This window comes from Tauraco erythrolophus, chromosome 13, assembly GCF_009769465.1.
Source record: "Tauraco erythrolophus isolate bTauEry1 chromosome 13, bTauEry1.pri, whole genome shotgun sequence".
NCBI classification, from domain to species: domain Eukaryota; kingdom Metazoa; phylum Chordata; class Aves; order Musophagiformes; family Musophagidae; genus Tauraco; species Tauraco erythrolophus.
The window spans coordinates 2,775,139-2,794,462 of NC_141477.1; the positions used below are offsets into that span (position 1 = coordinate 2,775,139).

Below are 19,324 nucleotides of genomic sequence, written 5' to 3' on the forward strand. Positions count from 1 at the left end.
TTACTTGAAATACTAATAGCTGGTAGCATAGTTCTGAGCCAGCATGGAACTGAGAAGGGATTCAAATCTCACTACAAAATACTCAATAATAAATTTCTAGTGAGAATTTACTTGTCGTGACAGGGATACATCACATAAGCTACGGAGGTTCTAATAACTTAGATACAAATCATGAATCCAGGCAAGGTGGTTAAAAATGCATTCCTGTGACCAGGTAGATAAATCCAAATTGCTATATATGTGCTCTTCTGAACCAGCCAAAAGGAAATTTCACATAAAGTACAACACTTTTCCGCATGAATATATTTTCTAATATGTTGAATTTATTTTTTTTTTTATTTGCTCAAATGAATTATTTTGGCCTTGACCCTGAGCTGCAACCAGATTGCACTTGAAGTAATTCAGAATGTGAGAGGTGCAGGTTGAAGAGAGCTTTGCATGACCCTTGCATCTAGAAATTTACATCTCCCAGGTATTTGCCAAGTCAAAAAGAGCAGGGTGATAAGTTCCATTTTGTAGTTGTTCATAGGTGCTGTGGATCAATGGAGTGTTACTCAAGCTCTCTGTGTTTCAAAGGTGGCAGCAGGCTCTAAGTACATTTTCAAATGCGGGTTTCAGTGTTGCCCGTAATGTCTAGCCAACAGCTTTGAAATTATCTCTTGATCATCTGTGCTGTGTACTTGAGATCATACACTTACGTAACCTGGCAAAGCAGGAGCCATCCTACAGAGGACCAGCAAGCAAAGCTCTCAAATTGTCTGTTTGGGGACCATGCATCAACTTGGACATCCCACATAGGTCCCAAGTCAGAATGCTCCGAGCATGCTGGACCGTGACAGAACATGAACTACACTAAATACACTACTCAGTAATTCATCCTCACTTATCCCTGCTCCAGGAATAAATTCTGGCAAATAGTCGTCTTTTTTTACTTACTGGAAACTTTTATAGATTAAAAAAATATTGCAAATTGGGGTAGTCAAACAGGATAGCTGTTTGAGCAGTTAAATTAATACAAATCACAGAAATTACTATATAAAATTATTGTCTGATCAATGGTAAATATATATTAGCAGTTTGTTATCACTAAAATGATTTTATATTACTTCTAGTTTATAATCCTATATATTACTGCCAGAGTAGGAACTTAAAAAAATTCAACAATACAGATTGTACCAAAGATGAGATGAAAAGTAAGTAACAATCACAGAAATTATTTTTGTTTCTAGACTGTATTCATTCATTGGGATTTATTACCCATATGGGACAATTAAAGATGAGTTGTTGTCTTTCTATGGCAGAAAATGAAAACATGTTCCTGAAAAGGAAAATAGGAATGAGTGTCAGCATGGAGGTGGTATTCACAGTTGCATTTGTTTAGTGGCACTTGTGTCATGAAGAAATAGCAGGTCACTTCTGTTCACTGTAAGAGGAATTTTTGTAGGAGCAGAAAATGCAGGATACTCAGAATTCTGGTGATGTTCTTAAACGGATGTAACTGCTCTGATAGCGAAAGTGCAGAGGTGTGTACAGCTACACTGTTGATTTCATATATTCAGTGTTTGGTAGGTGACAATTCTCAGCATTCATTACAAAATCTTTTGCCAGGTATGTCTTTGTATCCTGATTCTTACAGCTTTTATCAAATACCTTAAACTGGAATACAGTACTTCTGCTATCCCCTGTACTTCTAGGTTTCTCCATTCTAATTTGTTTCTGGAGATTCATTATCACTGCTTTCTAATCATATAACACTGCTCCTCATTTGAAATCCTGATTACAAATCTTATCACTAGGCTTGCACTTCATTTGCATGTCCTTTAAGATGTGAGTTGGAAGTTGACACCTACTTGAGTACTTTAAATTCTCAGTGTTTTGCTTCCACCTAGGTCAAAGTCGTTTTCATCTTTTTTTTTAGCTCATTCTTGTTAACATTTCTACTTTAGCACTATGTTCAGCATCCTCATTCTGATGGAATACTGAGTCAATATGCACCCAGTACTGAGACCAGAGACAGATTGTATTGAACTTTGATCTGTGCTAGTTTCTTAGTACTTGCATTTCTCTGATTCTTCTTCCCTTTTTATATTTATTTCAGTTTGCTTACAGCATATAATTTAGCCAGTTTTGAACAATGGATAAGGAAAGAGGCAACCTTTTTATCCATAGAAATTCCAATATATGACACACAGCTAGGTGGGGCATATGAAAATTCAGGATAGACATTGCTAAAGTCCTGGATGCTTCTGCCAAACAGGAATACCTCAGAAATCCATTTGAAAAAAAAAATGTGTAAGAGAATAAGTATTTTAGAATGAGTTGTATTCTGAAATTAAATGTTATTTGAAGTTTTGCAGGTTATTTGCTTAGTATTTTGCCTTTTTTGTGTCATATTATGCAATAAATGTTTCTGCAAATTTCCTGAAATAATTGTTTGGTTTGATATTGGTTTCGATTTGTTATTGTTTTTGTTTTTAAATTGGTATAAGTTACTCGTAAGTGATTGGCCCTCCTTTTTCTAGTTTCTGCAGTTTGTTTCAAAAACAGTATTATGCATGAACAAGAAAAGAAACATTTAGTAGAAGATCAACTATTTTAATTGAGTTGAGAAATAACAGCCCAGGCCATTATGACCATGTCACTGCACATGCCTTTTTCTCCCCCCTTCATTCTTTTCCCCTTCACTTCTGTAATAATTTTTTCCTTAAAAGAAAGGTGAGGAATAACTCAACCAAACATGATACAGATTATTTGAATCAGAATAGACAACATATTAGGGTTCCTCTACGTCTAAATTAATTGATTCTGTCATTTTCACACAGAGAATTTACTTGTCTAAAGAGAAGAAAAGGTCAGCATTTCTTCTTCTGTGATCTTTAGATCTGAATATTTCAAGAATGATTAGATTTGAGGAGGAGTATTTGATAGATATAAAATCTTTTTTTTAAAAAAAAAAAACTAAACAACTCCTGCAGGTCGTTGAAAACTGTTCCCAAATAGAAAAAATAAGCTCATTGTACATTAGAACACCTATTCCTGACCCTTCCTAGGATGCCAACTTTTGAACAGCTTTCAAAAGCCTGGTTGCAGAACGCTTCTATAACTTTTCAACATTTTTGCTGGTGAGTCTGTGATTACTGTAAGCAGACGCATTACTGCGTGTGCATGGAAGCCAATAAAACTTGACTAAGGGCTTTTGAGATAAAAACACAGATGTATTATTCATGTTGTATATTGGCTGAGAGAAAGAATGGAAGCATTGAAACCGACACTTTCCAGATGGGTCAAGGCCGTGATTAAAGGAGCAGAGCAGAAATCAGGGGGGAAATGCCCAGCAGGGCTGAAGTGCAGTTCTGGCATTCTCATGGGCAGGCAGAAATGGAGCATTAATGACAAAATCTGCCTTGCAGCAGTTCGGGCGTCTGTCCGTTCCTTTACCAAATGTTGTAATCTGACTTTTTTGGGTTTCAGTTGTTTCTTTGCATCCTTGTAATCTACAGGCAGCTCAGAACTTCTGAGACTTGCCTATTAACTTTTATGATTTTAATTTTCATGTTATGCATCCTATCTTTTCACTGCAGTCTGGAAATTTCCTTTGACTCAGGACCGATAGATCCTTTTGACTGACAATGCAGCGGTTGTTTCTACTGGTAAATTTGATTTCTCATAACAATGGAAATCATCAAATGAGAAAATGCCAATTCCTGTCTTTCTAACTTAAGACAGATGTTGTTATTATTGTGACCAATAGAATTTGGTAATATGTTAAAAATGTTCACAATCCTTTTATTCCGTTTTAATTTTCCTCTTCAATTCCTTTCCCATTCCTGCCCTCCTTTTCTATTTATACGACATACGAAAAAGATTCACTTTTTTTAAGGTTTTCCCACTTCTCCTTTCTCTTACTTTTGAAAACAGGAGGGGACATTGTGTGTCTAAGAAAAGTTGACCCTGATCCAGTGTCCTTTTTCCATCAACGACCAATAATGTTGATAATTGCATAAGGAAAGGCCTCTGTTGATGCTTTCCTGCTGTGTTCTCTAGCCTTTACAGAACTCCAGGAGAAAGCTCAGATACACCGTAGATAGTTATTTTTGCATTTTAAAGTCTGTGTAAATTTTTGGTAGCCATGGCATCCTGTAGCAAAACGTTATGGAACTCTTTGCTGCAGGATGCTGTGAATACCAAAAATTTCTGTTGTGTGTTTTAATGAATGAAGGTTCGAAACAAAACAAACTAACTGTTAATTTTCTATAACTCCATTGTATTCTATATATTAAATTTATTCAAGGAGACATTGAATATCTATTCCCTATTTTCTCCTGAGTACATAAGCCTCCACACAGCGTTGCCCTCAGTTGCCTTGAGAGACAGCTAGATGAGGTTTTTTTCAGTTTCCCTCTCTTCTCTCTGATGCAAAGGAATCAGAACTGATTAAAAATTTTGGAGGACCACTGCTATGCCTGTACCTACCTAAAAACCTTCACGATCGTAGCATTTAAAAAGGATTTAGGAACACAACTGCTACTAACTCTGTAGAGACAAATTACTGTTTGCATAGCATTTATATGAGAAAGATATGCAAAAAGTGTCTCCTTAATAAGTGAAAAATTCACAAACAGGCCTACCGAACAGAAACTGTTTCAGGCTTTTCCCTTTCTAACCTAAAATATTTTGCTGTACTATTGTGTCAGGACGCTAATCACACATCTTCAGAAAAGTGAAACTTTGCCTGGACCTTCTCCGGGACTTTAGAACTTCAAACTCTGCTCTGCAACAGCCTTTCTGTGAATCGAGCAGTGTACCAGTTTCTCAAAGGCAGGGATGCTGGTGTTAAACGACTAAACTGCAGCAGCAGTTGGGAGCCTACATTGAAGTTAGTTTGGGAAACTTTACTTAGTGTTCATGTTCTTGCTAAGAGTTTCTATTTTTCACATCAGGATTGTCTCTGGGCCCATGGAAAATGGTCAGCACACTTCCTTGCAATAGCAGATGTAACAGCTGCATTCCTTGTTTGCCAGCCAAGAAGATACTATTAGGATATCAGTACAGCAAAAATATTACTGTTTTTCTGATTATCTAAATTTTCTCGTTAACTACTAAATAGCTGTGGTCTTTATGAATTTCCTGGTTTTAAGTGCTTCCAGAAAACGAAAGAGGAGGTGGTGGGGAAAGAACAGAACAAAAGAAGATATTAGACTTTCTCTGTACCCTGCAAACATATCTGACAGTCATGTCAAATTTGGCCTGATAGTTACATACTTCTCAATGTCTGTGTGTTTATACGTGTGTTTACATATTGCTAAAGTTAAGACACTCAAAAAATAACTCGAAGACACATATTATAAGCAATTTGAGTTATCCTTGGTTTGATTCTGTAATGACACGAGAAGGAACCAACTCTGCGAAATATGGAACACATGCGAGTCTTTCCTAATTTTAAAATGCAAAATTTTAAAACAAAATTGCTAAATTCTTTATTTGTATTTCTGCCTTCTTCCTGTTTAAGAGTGCTTATTCTTTCCCATTTTAATCTGGACACTAGGAATCCACCATACCTGTGCTAAATGTTGTTGATGCTGGAAGAAGTGCCCAAATAAGAGTTAGCCCTGTAACAAAAGATTTACGTGTCCTGAGACTCCAGTCTCTCAGAGGGAGGAATCATGCTGGCTGCTTTTGAATCTTAGCAGACCAGGGTTGAGTGTATATTAGTATTTATCTGATTAAACCAGAACCAGATATTCTCAGATGATTTATATGTTTTCAATCAGAGTATTAAGAATGATTTTGTGAGTCTTAATAACATTAGAACTGTTTGTTGAAAACGATGGTTAAATTTCCAAAGGGTGTCCTGCTTTAACTGCTACATTTAAAATAACTTTGAAACATGATTGCATCTGGAAGTATACATCTGGAAATGCATAGCATATGTGTATGCACTACTTGTTCAGATTATATTTTCTGTAGTTATTTGACATCTTTCTTCCTCTCTGTCCCAGATATGCGAGTTCTGCCATTGACCGGCAAGGAAGCACATCCATGAGGAAGGTAATGGTTTATAAATGTACTTTAAAAAAAAAAAAATCCCCAACAGTTCAATTCATTTTCAGATTTTGAAAGATTCTTAAGACATCACAAACCTTGAAATTTGTCTATATTATGAAATATTTGAAACTAAAAAGCTAGGAGTAATGTCTAAATTCAGAAAAGTAGTTGCTGCAACACAGCAAGTCAGTGTGTATGCAGTACTTTTAGTTAAGTTTAGCAGGAACCCCAGTGTGAATTCTAAAGTTTGTACTCTTTTGCGGAGGAGAATCGTAGAAAATAGGTTGGAAGGGACCTCTGGAGGGAAGGTTGCCCTGGAGCAAAATAAAATTTTAAAACTTCTTAAAACAGTATGAGTACTATGACAGGGAGATATGGGATTAAGAATTTCAAAGGTATTTGTGGTACTGATTTTGAAGGTCTTCAGTGCAAAATATCTAGACATCATTTTTTATGATTTAGTATTTCATACAAAGGACAAACAACAGAATCTTCATTTCTAGAATACCTATTTCTTCATTCCGACTTAACACTTCTTTCACCAAGTAGGTGCTAAACAACTTTTGAAGGTTGCCAGACATCGTTCTGCCTCTCAAATATTTGCAAAGCGGGGCTAAAGACGGGTGACAACAGGGGAAGACGCGTGGCTAAATGTTGTGCAGTTGGTGAAAACCTGCAGCTGTGGTTGTTGACACGCTGCCTCTATCTGCCAACCCTGCCCTGCCTCCGCTGCAGGAGCTGGGACCTGGGGGTGCTCCCAGGGATCCTGGTGCTGCAAAGAATGGATGTAACGTGGGGAAATCAGCAGTGTGTGCCCTGTGGTTTGTGTGCTTGGAATGCACTGATGGCACTGGGTGGAACTTGTTAATGGTTTTCCTAAGGTTCAAAAGAGCAGAGATACATGCAACCAGTTTCACCTTGGTTCCCTTCATCTGACAGCTAACTGAATCTATACTCTCCAGAATGGTTTTTTTTTTTTTTAAGCACAGCATAACTTTTCATTTGGTGATTCTGTGACAGCACTCCTACTACTACACTGTGAATATGTTGAGATCCCATTAATTCAGCTTCACGTAGCACAGATTCAATTCTATCACTTTATTTTTTTTTTTTCCCATGGTGTGCTGCTTCTATGGTTGGGGTGGGAGGATGTGCATTTTATTTAACATTCTACTTTGTGTTGTGGTTTTGAGATGAGAATTTATATGCTGACAGCCACAGTATGTTCTCACATCATCTGTTTCCCGTAACAACTCTGAGTCATTTTGAAGTTATAAGTTCTGGTGTTTTCTTACTGTTTACCACGAAGTTAATTTTATAGTAGTTCCTTTATCTCTCAGAATATGAAGCTTGAATTTTGTAAGTTAGGGGTGCTAATTAAGTACTGATCCTCAAAGTATTGCAAACCTTTCACTTTCTGTAGCTTTCTTGCTTTGAATACATTGTATGTGTGCATAAACAAAACATATTAACTTTTATTTTGAGAAGACTTTTATTTTCAGACTAATTAACTTTTATTTTCAGAAGAGCTAATATTTTCAGCTCTCCTTGCTTTGTTGTGCTTGTATTTTCATTATTTTAAAAACTTTTGTATTGAACGATGCATACCCATTTCTGGTGAATATCCTCATGTGTACATCCTCTAATTTTTCCTTTTTTCTTGCGGTTCCTTAAATTTAATCACATATGAAAGCTGCAATTTAATTATAGGGTTTTATTTCATCCCTGTATTTTTTTTAGCCTAAATTATGGACAAATTTGGTGATCTCTTTCAGAAACAAATATTTCATAGAATCATAGAATCGTTAGGGTTGGAAGGGACCTCAAAGATCATCCAGTTCCAACCCCCCTGCCATGGGCAGGGACACCCTTCACTACACCAGGTTGCCCAAAGCCTCATCCAACCTGGCCTTGAACACTGCCAGTGTCCAGAACACTTGCTCTGTCCTAATGCATTTTTATACAGAAAGAGGAACATTGGACAGATTGTTTCAGTCACAGTCACCACAGAACTCTGCTTGGCCCAACATGACTGACCACTACTGCTGCTGTGGCTTACAAGACATCAATTTAAAAAAAAAACAGTGTCGATGTGCATCTTTAATACTTTCTCACAGACTTACTTTTGCTTTTTCTTTTTTCTGACTGTTTTTTCCTGCGTTTCCTATAGCACAGGAGCAAGCATTAATCTTTGTCTTCTCTTGTTCTCAAAGCAGAGATAAATTTGCAGCTATCAAGTAAACGGCGAGTGTGCAGTGTCTTAGGGCGATACAATGCATATTCACTTACAGAGCTTGTCACCTGCCAAATTACAATATTTTTGTGAAGTATTCCTACACTGTGGCTGACTGGGAGAACAGTCTGAGATAAACAGAACACAGAAAGCTGGTGTTGTCTGAGCCAGCTCTCTCAGGAGTTGGGAATTGCTGATTTCTGAAAAAGAAAAAAAAAAAAAAAGAAAAGAAAAAAACAAACAAACAAACACCAGGAAAAAAGCGTCCATGCTGTTCAACACTGTAAACTGGGAACATTGCAGAGGGGTTACAAATAGGCCTGTGCATGTGGAAAAAAAAAAACCAAACCTCCCCCCTTCCTCCACTTTTATTTAAAATAAAACTTAAATGGAACTAGATAAATAGTTTATTTAATATTCTTAAATAATAGAACTTCAATGGTTGGAGTCCTGTTTTCAGCTGTTGCTTTTCTACAGTGCTTAAGCTGTAACCCTTCATTATGTTAAATATTAATTTAAATATTTTTAATTTTTATTCTAATCCTCAGTTATTTTAAATTTTAATATTGGGATATTTGAACACTTATTTAACACGTTGTTCAACGGTTGTTAACAAGGACTTTTGCAGCATGTGTTTGCTTTTTGAGCACACGGTGAGGAGCTGCAGTGAGGTAGGGTAAGCAGTCCGATGATCTCTTGGAGAAGGGAATTATCTGTAGTCCTACCACTAGTAGGGCAGCATGGAGATGTCCCTGGCCATGACTGAGGCGCCCTTCTGGGCCCCTACTGAGCTGAGTGTTATCTACCACAAAGGAAAAATTACAGAAAATTAAAAAGATGGCCCTTTACGTGGTTTGTCACACTGTGAATGTCCACTGGTAACACCAGTTACTGACCAGGCAGCTACTCCACCGTGTTGACCTGTCTTTCTTCCCCTAGCATTTATGTCTTTGAGGGAAATCCTTACATCTTTTGAGTAGTATCCTTGTTTTTGAAAAGTTTAAATAATGAGATGCTTTTAAGTTTTTCTCAAGACTCTGTAACAATTTTATAATGCAGACACAAAAGAAAAAATTCAGTTTTTTCTCTACAGATTTATTCTGTCAACATCTCAACCTAACAAACTTCATTGTTTCCTATGGTTGGAAACAATTAAAGAAAGTGACTTCAATATGTCATTGAACACATAATTTTGCACATTAACTGTATAATGTTTGTGATGGATATTTCTTTTTGAATGAATATTTGTATCACTGTCTCGTGTATACTTAGAATAAACTTCAAGTATCATTAATTTTATTGGGTCATTCAGATGAGTTTACATCCTTAGTTTTCAAGCCACTGCATAACCATTCATGCACAGAATCTTTAATGATTTGATTGCAATTGTAATTAATAACTGAAAAAAATGGGGTTTTAATTTGCAGATTTAGCACTGTGCTGTTTTCTTTATGATGTTTATAATAGCAGTAAGAGAAAAATTACAAAAATGACATCCTGTGATAACTAACCCTAAGATAACCACAGAGATGGTACTGAATGCTAGCTGTTTCATGTTACTGCTATTGCCTGCACTGGTTTTTCATAATTTTTTTTTTTTTTCCTTACAGTCATTCCATTACGCTTCCCTCAGGGTAAAAAGCAGAAAATGGTCAAAAGGTAACTTATTTGGGTTAACATTTTGAAACTAGAAAATGAGACTTCTCTGGTAAGAAGCGATCTGGATCAAATGCCAAAGTTGAACTGAATTCAAATATTTCTAAATTGGATAGTAAACACCAAATACCAAATTAAAATACCAAATAAATATGTTATAAGGTATAACATTGTTAGACTCAATGGTAAAAATTCCTCTGACTTAAGTAGAAGAAAGGTACTATCTGTATATTTTGCCATTTCCTTCTGCTCTGTTTCTTTATCCGTTTATTTTAGACTGTTAAAACAATTATATGAAAAATGCTTACAACATAATAAATTCATATGAAAGCATATGGCCAGTGAGCTCTTTTTATTCTATTTGATGGTTTAGTCTCATTTCTGTGAAAATTTTCCTTTTATTGTTCTAAACCTGAACAGGACACAGTGCAGTATATTATTCTAAAATGATCAAAATGTAAAACTTGGTTGTGGAATGATGCAGAACAAAAGATCATGTTTAGATGTTATCTAAATTTCTTCACTGTTTCACAGCTAAGGTAATTCTCATAGCAATATCAACTTGATTTTTCACAGAAAAATGTCTAATGTTTTAAGAACATTTCTTACAGAGCCTTTTCAGGGAAAATAATACCATAATTAGGAAAAACTTTCTTCATTGATATTTACAAGGCACACTAAAATTTTAAGCCTTTCAATTAGGATGTATTGGATTAACAACAACAAAAAAGCTTTTCCTGATGCTGTGCCTTTCATTAAGACATATTGTCGTTCAGTCAAATTCAGGATAGAAGCAATGTAAGCACATGCATTTTTGTGGAAGTGGATGATCTTCCTTTTTTATGGACTATAAACATTGACTACAAAAATTGTGTTTAAAAGTCTGCAGGATTTGACAGGCCTTCTATTGCTAAAAGTGGTAACAGAAGATACACAGAAGAAGTAGTGTTTACTTCTGTATACAGGTTATGTCATAGTCTGAGTTTCAGAGTGAGGAATAAATGAATATTTTTGTACTTTGGAATGATGATGCCCATCTTAATCAGATAAAAACGCAGCCCTAAGAGGAATGAACCCTCTAGAGATTAAAGAAACCATGACATAAACCAGCCCTTTTTGGTTTGTATTCATGCTGAAACCACAATTGCAGAGCATTGTGGAATTTGGGCATTGTTCTTTCAATCTCCTCTCCCTGAAACTGAAGAGGATTTGTCTTGAAGGATTTTAAATTTAATCATCATTCAAAATTAGTAGTGTGTGTATATTGAGAAAAATAGTTCTTTTCTTCTTTCATCCAGTGAGATGTCTCGTGCTATCGTTGTGTTCTCAGGGAGCTCTCTAACGAGTGGGAGCAGAAGACGGATTTCCTGCAAAGACTTGGGACATGGAGATTGTGAAGGCTGGCTATGGAAGAAAAAGGATGCCAAGGGTTATTTCACACAGAAATGGAAAAAGTACTGGTTTATTCTGAAGGATTCGTCCTTGTATTGGTACACAAACCAGAATGTAAGTATACTCTATGTTTGGAGAAAGTCAAAATTAAACTTTAAGCTTTACAGTTCTTTTGAATAAAGTCTATTTTTGCCATGTGGTAGGATATGTTACTGAACTGCATCTTTAATTGCCAGGTCTGAATCATTCTAGCTGGAAATATTTCAATTGAAATTATTCTTTAAAGTCTCCAAAGCCCATGTCCAAGCTTAATAAAATAGCAGGTGTTCATGGCACTCTTAAAGAAATAAATACGTCAGTAGTTAATACTTTTCCACAGATATTATTTGTTTGGACCAACACAGTGTCCACACACAGCTCTCCTTCGTTTCGGTTGTATGGGGAGACGTACACAGCGTAACCATTCATGTTTGTTAAGCATTATGTGAAGCAGATGTGAAAATCTGAATTTGTCGATCTCTTTATCTGAACATTACTCTTATATAGATGTTCCTCTTGCTTTTTGCTGAATTAGCCTGGAGTTTGCAGTTTCTCATGTGTAAAATGCTGTTCTTGGCGAAACGTTACTGAAAACCACTGGGCCCGTGCTTGTGCAATCTGCATATATGCAGGAAAAAATAATGGAAGGGAGAAGCCAAATATCATCAGGCTGCTGTTCTTCCACTTGTGTGCATCGAGCCTCAGTGATCTAAACTCTTAGCACACAGCCTGCTTTGATTACTGACACTTCAGTACATAGTTTCCATTTTCTTCCAGAGGGCGACTTTACTAGCAGAATTATCCTCAGTATTTTCTTGTCAGCCCAAAAGAGTGTTGTTTCAGGCTGTGGATGATAAAGGCAGTCAGAGTTTGTGTAGCCCGTTTTGTTTGTTTGACATTGTTACGCGCAAGGTGGTAGTCATTATGTGTCCCACTGATTTTCAGTCTGTTGTTTACAGCCAAGCCATGATTCGTAGTGCACTTGCTAATGCTTTTCAAAAATCTGACTGATGCTAATATGTCTCCTTGCTTTTCCTGGTAAATTACTTCAAAAGAAGCAAAAAGTGACAAGAGATCCTTTCCAGTTATTACTTTTCCATTTAATCACTGGTGAGCTCGCTGTAGGAACCTCCTCAATTATTATTAGCAGGGCAGATGGTCTGCACAACTGTGACTTTAAAAGGAGGCATCCACAAAGCAGTTCTAAAATGTAGACTACACGATGAAGAAACTGAGAATTCTTCTCTGTAGCTGTTGATGTCTCGAATGCCATTTTAGGTGCTGTATTTGATGCTGATATGTTTTCTGTAATCTTCAGCAAAGGGGAACTAGTATGACTGCAGCTCCTTCAAGAAACCGTCAGTTTAGTTACTTCATAAAAGTTATTGGCGTTGTATGATGAAGTAAATGCCATTTTTTAAGCAAAAACATCATGAGGAAAATCTCTTCAGTATTTCAACTGATTGGATGGTTGTTCTTAGTGTAAGACCCAAATGGCTATTGCTCGCTCCTCTCTTTTTAACTCTCTGTTCCTCTTCACCATCATTTTCTCTTCTCTTTCAATAGGATGAAAAAGCAGAAGGATTCATTAGTTTACCTGAGTTCAGAATAGATAGAGCAATTGAATGCAGAAGAAAACAGTAAGTAATGTGTCAAGTATGTTTATAAATCAAGGGATTGCTCTTGAAAGTGTACTACATAGTACTGAGAATTTGCAAAGCCCAGAGAAGGAAGTTACACAGAAAACCTTGAAATCTGTAAATAATACACCTAAGATTCACCTAAGCTTTAGTACTTTCCTTTATTATAAAAGATACAATTTAATGTAAATAGCATAAACTATCTTACAAAGAATTTAATAACTCTTTTATCAGCTTTCCAGACAGCCCAGTTACAAGTTCAGTTAAATAAGCAAAACAAAAAATGCTGAATACGTTAGCCAAGAGATAAAACTTCCTTAGGTTCGGAATGGTCACTTGGGTAAGACTCAAGTGTGCAAGAAACAATTGCCATAGGAAATACCATTAAAAATATCATAGTAAGGGATGGTGAATATCTCCATTTTCTCCTTTATGGAGGAAACTTATTTACCCAATATTGTGTTATTCTCAACTGCTAAAATATTTAGGTTCCATATGCAAAATGAACGTTGCGTTATTGCTTATGTGCCTACTACTGCATGATGCTCCCAGTAAAAAGCATATGCTAAGCTTTGCCACCCTTAAGGCACATTTAATAACAGACACTCATTGGAAATTGTTTGCAAGCAGTGTTGGGATGGGAATTCATAGCTGCAGCAGTTTTAGCAGAACAATTCTAATGCTTTGAGACTGGCACTTTGCCGTTATCTCCTGAATTATTTGCACGTGTCTTCTGTACGCTGCATCTGGATTTTTAGAACTTGCTGCCATGAGGAGCTACATAGAATAGCATAAACAATGCTCTCTTACTAAAGCTTTCCCAGTTATAACTAAGCATTCTGAATTTTCGTTGTGCTTTTCCAATGACTAAATGCAGTTTTGGTCTGAGGAATACAAGTCCTACGTCTATGAACACGTGTATAATAAAAATACTGAAGGTATTAATTACAATAGAGACCTACTCATCAGAAAATCAAACCTCTTCAATTGCTTGTTCTTGTCTGGAGGTGTTATTACAGTCTGTCTGAGAGTTAGGAGATTGTGCATTTATATTTCTATTACTCCTTCCAGCTGATATAGAAATTAAACATGAACTGAGCACTATAAATTCCTCTGAGGAGTGAGCAGATATTAATAATGATATTGAACATAAAAATATAGGGAAAATAATACCCTTTTGTTAGAATATAAAACACTTAACAAATTTCAGTGAATTAACCAAGATCAAACAGAAGGTCATTGTGCACAGCTAGAAATAGCTTCCAGAGCTTTGCTCTGAGCATTAGAACGCCTTTCCTCAGAACACTTCCTAGAGAACAATTTCTGTAGGGTGTGTGCACAGGAAAAAGTCCGATTAACTAAAACTTTGAAAGGATTCAAAGCCTGAAGGTACTCAGTTTTCAGCAGTGTGCAAAGAGGTAGGTCCAGGAGTAGAAGTATAATGAAAACATTAATATTCCCTTTGTTCGCTGAGCGGGATTTCCCTTTGATTTTTTCCTTCGTGCACTGTCATTTATTGATTTCCCCATCATAACAACTGCCCGTTACATTTGCCACTATTTACCTGCTCCTCTGAAGACTGCAGAGAAAGTAAATCCAGTGTCACTTGCATTTCAGTATATCCAGCACATGTGAAGGGAGAGCCCTGCTTGTGTCACGGCCAGCTCTAATCCACAGTCTCTAAAAACACACTTCTACAGCACTCACCTACCCTCTCCTGTCTTGTCTTCCTAAGGACAGGACTATGGTTGCTCTTGCCTGGTTCCACCGAAAAGCCAATGGTTCTGGTGAGCCCAAGGAAAACTTCCTGTGGTTTCATTCTTCTGCATTCCTTTTGCAAACAAAATTAAGGTGATGGTGACCCATTTTGACCCAGCGTATTCTGGAAAAGTTCTAACCCACACGTCATTATTCTCTCTGCTAGACTTGAGGGAAACATTTCAGTTAGGGTTTTCTTGCCTTAGGTCTCGTTAGGTCTTTCTTTTCAGAGAGCTAGTGAAAGACACATTTTACAGGATCAGTTCTTGCTTCTTTCCACTTTAGGATATTTTTTCGTGTAATAGTGGGGTTTTAGTAGGTGCTGGAATGTAACCTAAAATTCATCATGAGCTTGAAATCTGAAAACATAAATCTGGTTGTGTTCTTACTTCTATATGATTGAGTCCATTTCGACATTAATACAAAAGCTAGTAAAGCAATTACCTTGACAGTTAATCAGGACAGAGGAAAGAAACCTAGTTCTTCCCTTTTTTATTATTCTTATTAGTAGGTTCATTTGTTTTCAAATTAACATTGCCTGAAAAGTACAATTAGTACTTTAGTGCATAAAGATGTCCAGCTAAAATTACTGTTAGTTTCATTTCAGCTCTCTCAAAAGCAAAACTAAGAACGTTTTGGGACTCAGCTTGGATTTGCTTTCAAAATTCTGTTATTTGCAGAGCCATCAACGTGAAATGTTCAAACCTTACTGAACAAAAGAATTTGAAGTCTTACTAGAATAATTAACAGATTCGTCTTTTCCACTGCTCTGTCAGATGGAGAATGCTGTTTTAGAGAACGACTGATGTTGATGTCCATAGTGTACCTTGAATGAAATAGCCTCAAGAAAGCTTTCGCAAGAAAGTACAGTAATTGAATACGTTATTCTGTATGGTTTGATGATTTGCCTCACTAATACTTTTAATGAAGGTACCCTGATTATTGTATGAATTATGGCATTATCTCAGACTGGTTTAGCTCTCCAGGCTATATTTGGATGTAGAACGACCTTGTCCCTGGGAGAGGAGGTTTCTTGCATTGACACTGAAAAATTTTCCACTGCTTTTAGGCAACACTTGCGTCTTCATGATTAAAAATTATCATACTATATTAGAAATCTTAGTTATTTAAGTTTGTGTGATGTGGCATGACATGAATAACACGTTATTTTCAAAGATACTGATAACTGTAATGCCCCATGATGAAGCTGATCCACAAGACTAAAGATTAATGGAACTACGTATATAATTAATTGTTGTTAACTAGTGCTTTACCTGAACTTTCAAAAATCTCCATCTAGTGAAAATTTTCCTTGCATAATTAGTGCAAAATTGGGTCTTAAATTTATGAGACTATATGCCTTACTGTTGATATTGAAACTGTGCAGTCAGAAATTTATATAAATGTCATTGATATAGTATAGGTAGACATGAAGTTATATCTTAAAGGTTGTTACAGTTTCAGTAATTTTTATTATTTCCTCTGAAATGAACTTGACAGTCTTGGTAGACAGCAAACCAAACTTTAGCCACCAGCGGGCCCTCCCCAAAAAGAAGGCCAACAGCTTCCTGGGCTGTGTTAACTGGAATGTAGCCAACAGATGAAGGAAGTGATTATTCCCTTTTACTTGGTGCTCATTACACCACATCTAGATTATTGCAGCTTGGGCCCTCCAAAACAACTTAAAGGTGAAAATGTAAGTCCTGTTCTTCTGCATTATTCTTATTTTTCTAAAGATCTAGAATTATTTCCCAGGAGACTTCTGCAGTTCTTAATGCTAGTGTATCTAAATGCTTCTTTAACAATAATTTTTGTGACACTTCTGAGAGATGAGGATGGATTTGTCGTCACATTTTGCAGCCCAAAAAAAAACCCTGCAAAACATTTAAATCAAGTTTCCGCAGAATTCGGATCTTCATTTCATAACAGTAAAGACCTGTTTTCTTCAGAGCGTGTAAATAAATAGCAGTCCAATACATTATTGCAGCTGTAAGTGCTCGCCATTTCAGTAAATTATCAGAATATTCAACAGAAAGATATTAGGGACCATTCAAGTAGTAACCAATTATTAAGTCTGTTTGCTGTGATTCAGCATGTGAGAACTCCTTTGCATACGCAGGAAGACCTGCAACATTTAACTGATTTACCCTTGAAAAATTCTTGCACTCTGCATTTTATGACATATTCACAAATTCCATGAAAACTGAGACTGGAGTCCTACAGAAAGTAGCCTCACCAGTTGCATAGTCCTGATTCATCTCTAGTGGGTCCACTCTGCCCCGTAACTGAGGTAGGCTTCCTGTGAGAATGGAATATTCAAATACATCATTGTAGATTGTAGCACATTACAAGAGCACAGTGGAGCCAAATTTAAGTTGTTTATCACACTGACTCTGACACATTCTAACTTTTAAAAGGTTGACTCTGAAACCCCAATATTGGCATTTTAATGTTTTTATGTATATAAATTTCCCGTCTAGGAAAATAATCCTATTTACAAGCAGAACCTCCATCATGTGATATTCTAACAGGATTAATCAAGAGGATTAGAATCTTTAGACCCACCACATAATCCTCTCCAATTTGAGCCACTACTTAAATCTCAGGATTGGAAGATGGTTGAGCAAACGGAACACTAGGAGGTGGAGATGTTGCACAGAGTTCAGATCAACAGGAAACAGAGTGCTGACATCACAGCAAAAAATAGATCCCCGAAAACAGCACATCATGCTTAAATAGGGTAACAACGCAGGAGTATTTGTTTAGTAATGACGAATTTCTATTTTAGGCTTTAAAAATCAAGTTCTGTAAGGGACTCCTGTAAGGAGGTGTAATATTTGTTAATTACTGTGTAGTTAGCAGCGTGTAACGTACCGCTCTAAGATGCGTGAGCGCACATAAAGACATACACAAAACTGTTTCACGTTTCCTATTCCCAGACAGATATCATCTGTTTTGCTAGAGCAGTTGGAGTTGCTGATGGCAAAAAGGGAGTAAAAACTTCCACATTAAGAAGTCAGAGACTAAGAATATTCGACTCTAAAATCATATTATACTAATCTGGTAAATAAATCATAAATTTGATCAGAGTAGACTTACAGCTATATTTACATAATGATCAAAATCTCTTGCATTAAAATCCTAAAATTGAGTATGTATAATTAACAAGCGTATGCCATCTAGTGGGCACCAGGAAAGTGTCCTCCCTCTTTGGGATTTCCCATACACACTGTTCTCTTTTGCAAAATGCAAGTAGCTAGGGAGACAAGGATGTGCAGTGGAAACTGTCAATGTCCGAGTGCCAAAACAATCCTTAAATACCCCTCAAGTCTCTTTTACAGGGTTAAGATGTTTTATGATAATCCTCTGTGCAAAGGTAAATTTACCCTCAGTATTCTTATCTCGTGCAGGAGGAAACTGCACATAAATACAACTTTGCTGTTATCTCTTTCTTCTGTAGAACTTTTGTTAGGAAAACCTGTTACTGTGTGCATTTGTATTCATAACATATATCTGAAAATCAGTGTGTCCGGGTGAAGCTTCTTCAGCTTTCATTTTTGTCTCTGAAAAGTGCAATAAATCATAGTAATTAATAAAACACTCATTTACATTTAAGCTATTAATAGGAGAAATGTTGCATCACAGCTTTTTCATAATGCTACGTGTAAAGATTCCTAATCTAATTCTTATGTCTGGTAATTATCATATAAATGGCAGTATTTTAACATAAATTTTATGAACGATAGCATGGCGTTTTTTTAACATTTGCCAACTAATCAAAATAATAATCTTTAATGCTCTGAGTTTGTAGTTTCCTTGACAGCAATACTCCTTTTGATTATATTCACACTAAAAGATTGTAAAAAATATGATTATTCTTCTTAGCAGTTTTCAAATAACAGCTCAACCGAGGGAGAGCTTATTATACCATATAAAAGTATTAATAAAAAGCATTTTTAGGTGAACTACAATCACCCACGGTGTCAGATGTTGAGCTTGGGTAGTACAGAATTGATTATGAATTGTAATGTAACAACAAACATAAGGTTTAAATGTAAATATTGACAACTCTGTTATTTGCTAAGTGGAAGATGAAGAAGCATCAACTATTAACAACTCATGTTGGTTGCAGGAAAAAAAAACAGCTAAGATTAATATATTAATATGAAAAGTATGTGGGATATGGTTGTTTTTAGAGTAACTTGACAAAGCAATTGCTGGAATTAGAAATTACTGTTTGAAAAGTTAAGACTATCTCAGGAACTTCTTTATTATTATCTACTTCTGAACAAAGCAAACCTGCCAGATGTATTTCTTAGAATTTTCCATATTACTTCTGTTAAACTCAAATTGAATGAAGATTATAATTAGGGATTAAAAATATATTGTATCAAATTTAGGAAACGTTCCTTTTTTCAAGTTTCTTCTAGAGATCTTGCAGTCTTGTGACTAAGTAAGGGGAATTTGAGAGTGCTGTGTTTCAAATGTCATCTCCAGTTGAATGCAATTACTGACTGGTTATTCATCTTTATACCCCTTCTCTTCCTCATTTACTAGCATC

General features: G+C 36.1%; 1 protein-coding gene across 3 annotated transcripts in view; it reads left to right on the forward strand.

The window, feature by feature from the left end:
- The window catches only part of LOC147527904 (connector enhancer of kinase suppressor of ras 2-like), a 198,623-nt gene that overhangs the window by 164,152 nt on the left and 15,147 nt on the right, over positions 1–19,324 (forward strand). For 2 of the 3 annotated variants that reach the window (XM_086619487.1, XM_086619488.1), the window contains exons 15-17: positions 9,889–9,950; positions 11,281–11,440; positions 12,932–13,005. In XM_086619487.1, coding sequence (XP_086475613.1) covers positions 9,889–9,950; positions 11,281–11,440; positions 12,932–13,005 — 296 coding nt within the window. Of the gene's footprint in view, positions 1–5,999; positions 6,049–9,888; positions 9,951–11,264; positions 11,441–12,931; positions 13,006–19,324 lie in introns of all 3 variants that reach the window. The other variant, XM_086619486.1, reaches the window with a different exon arrangement.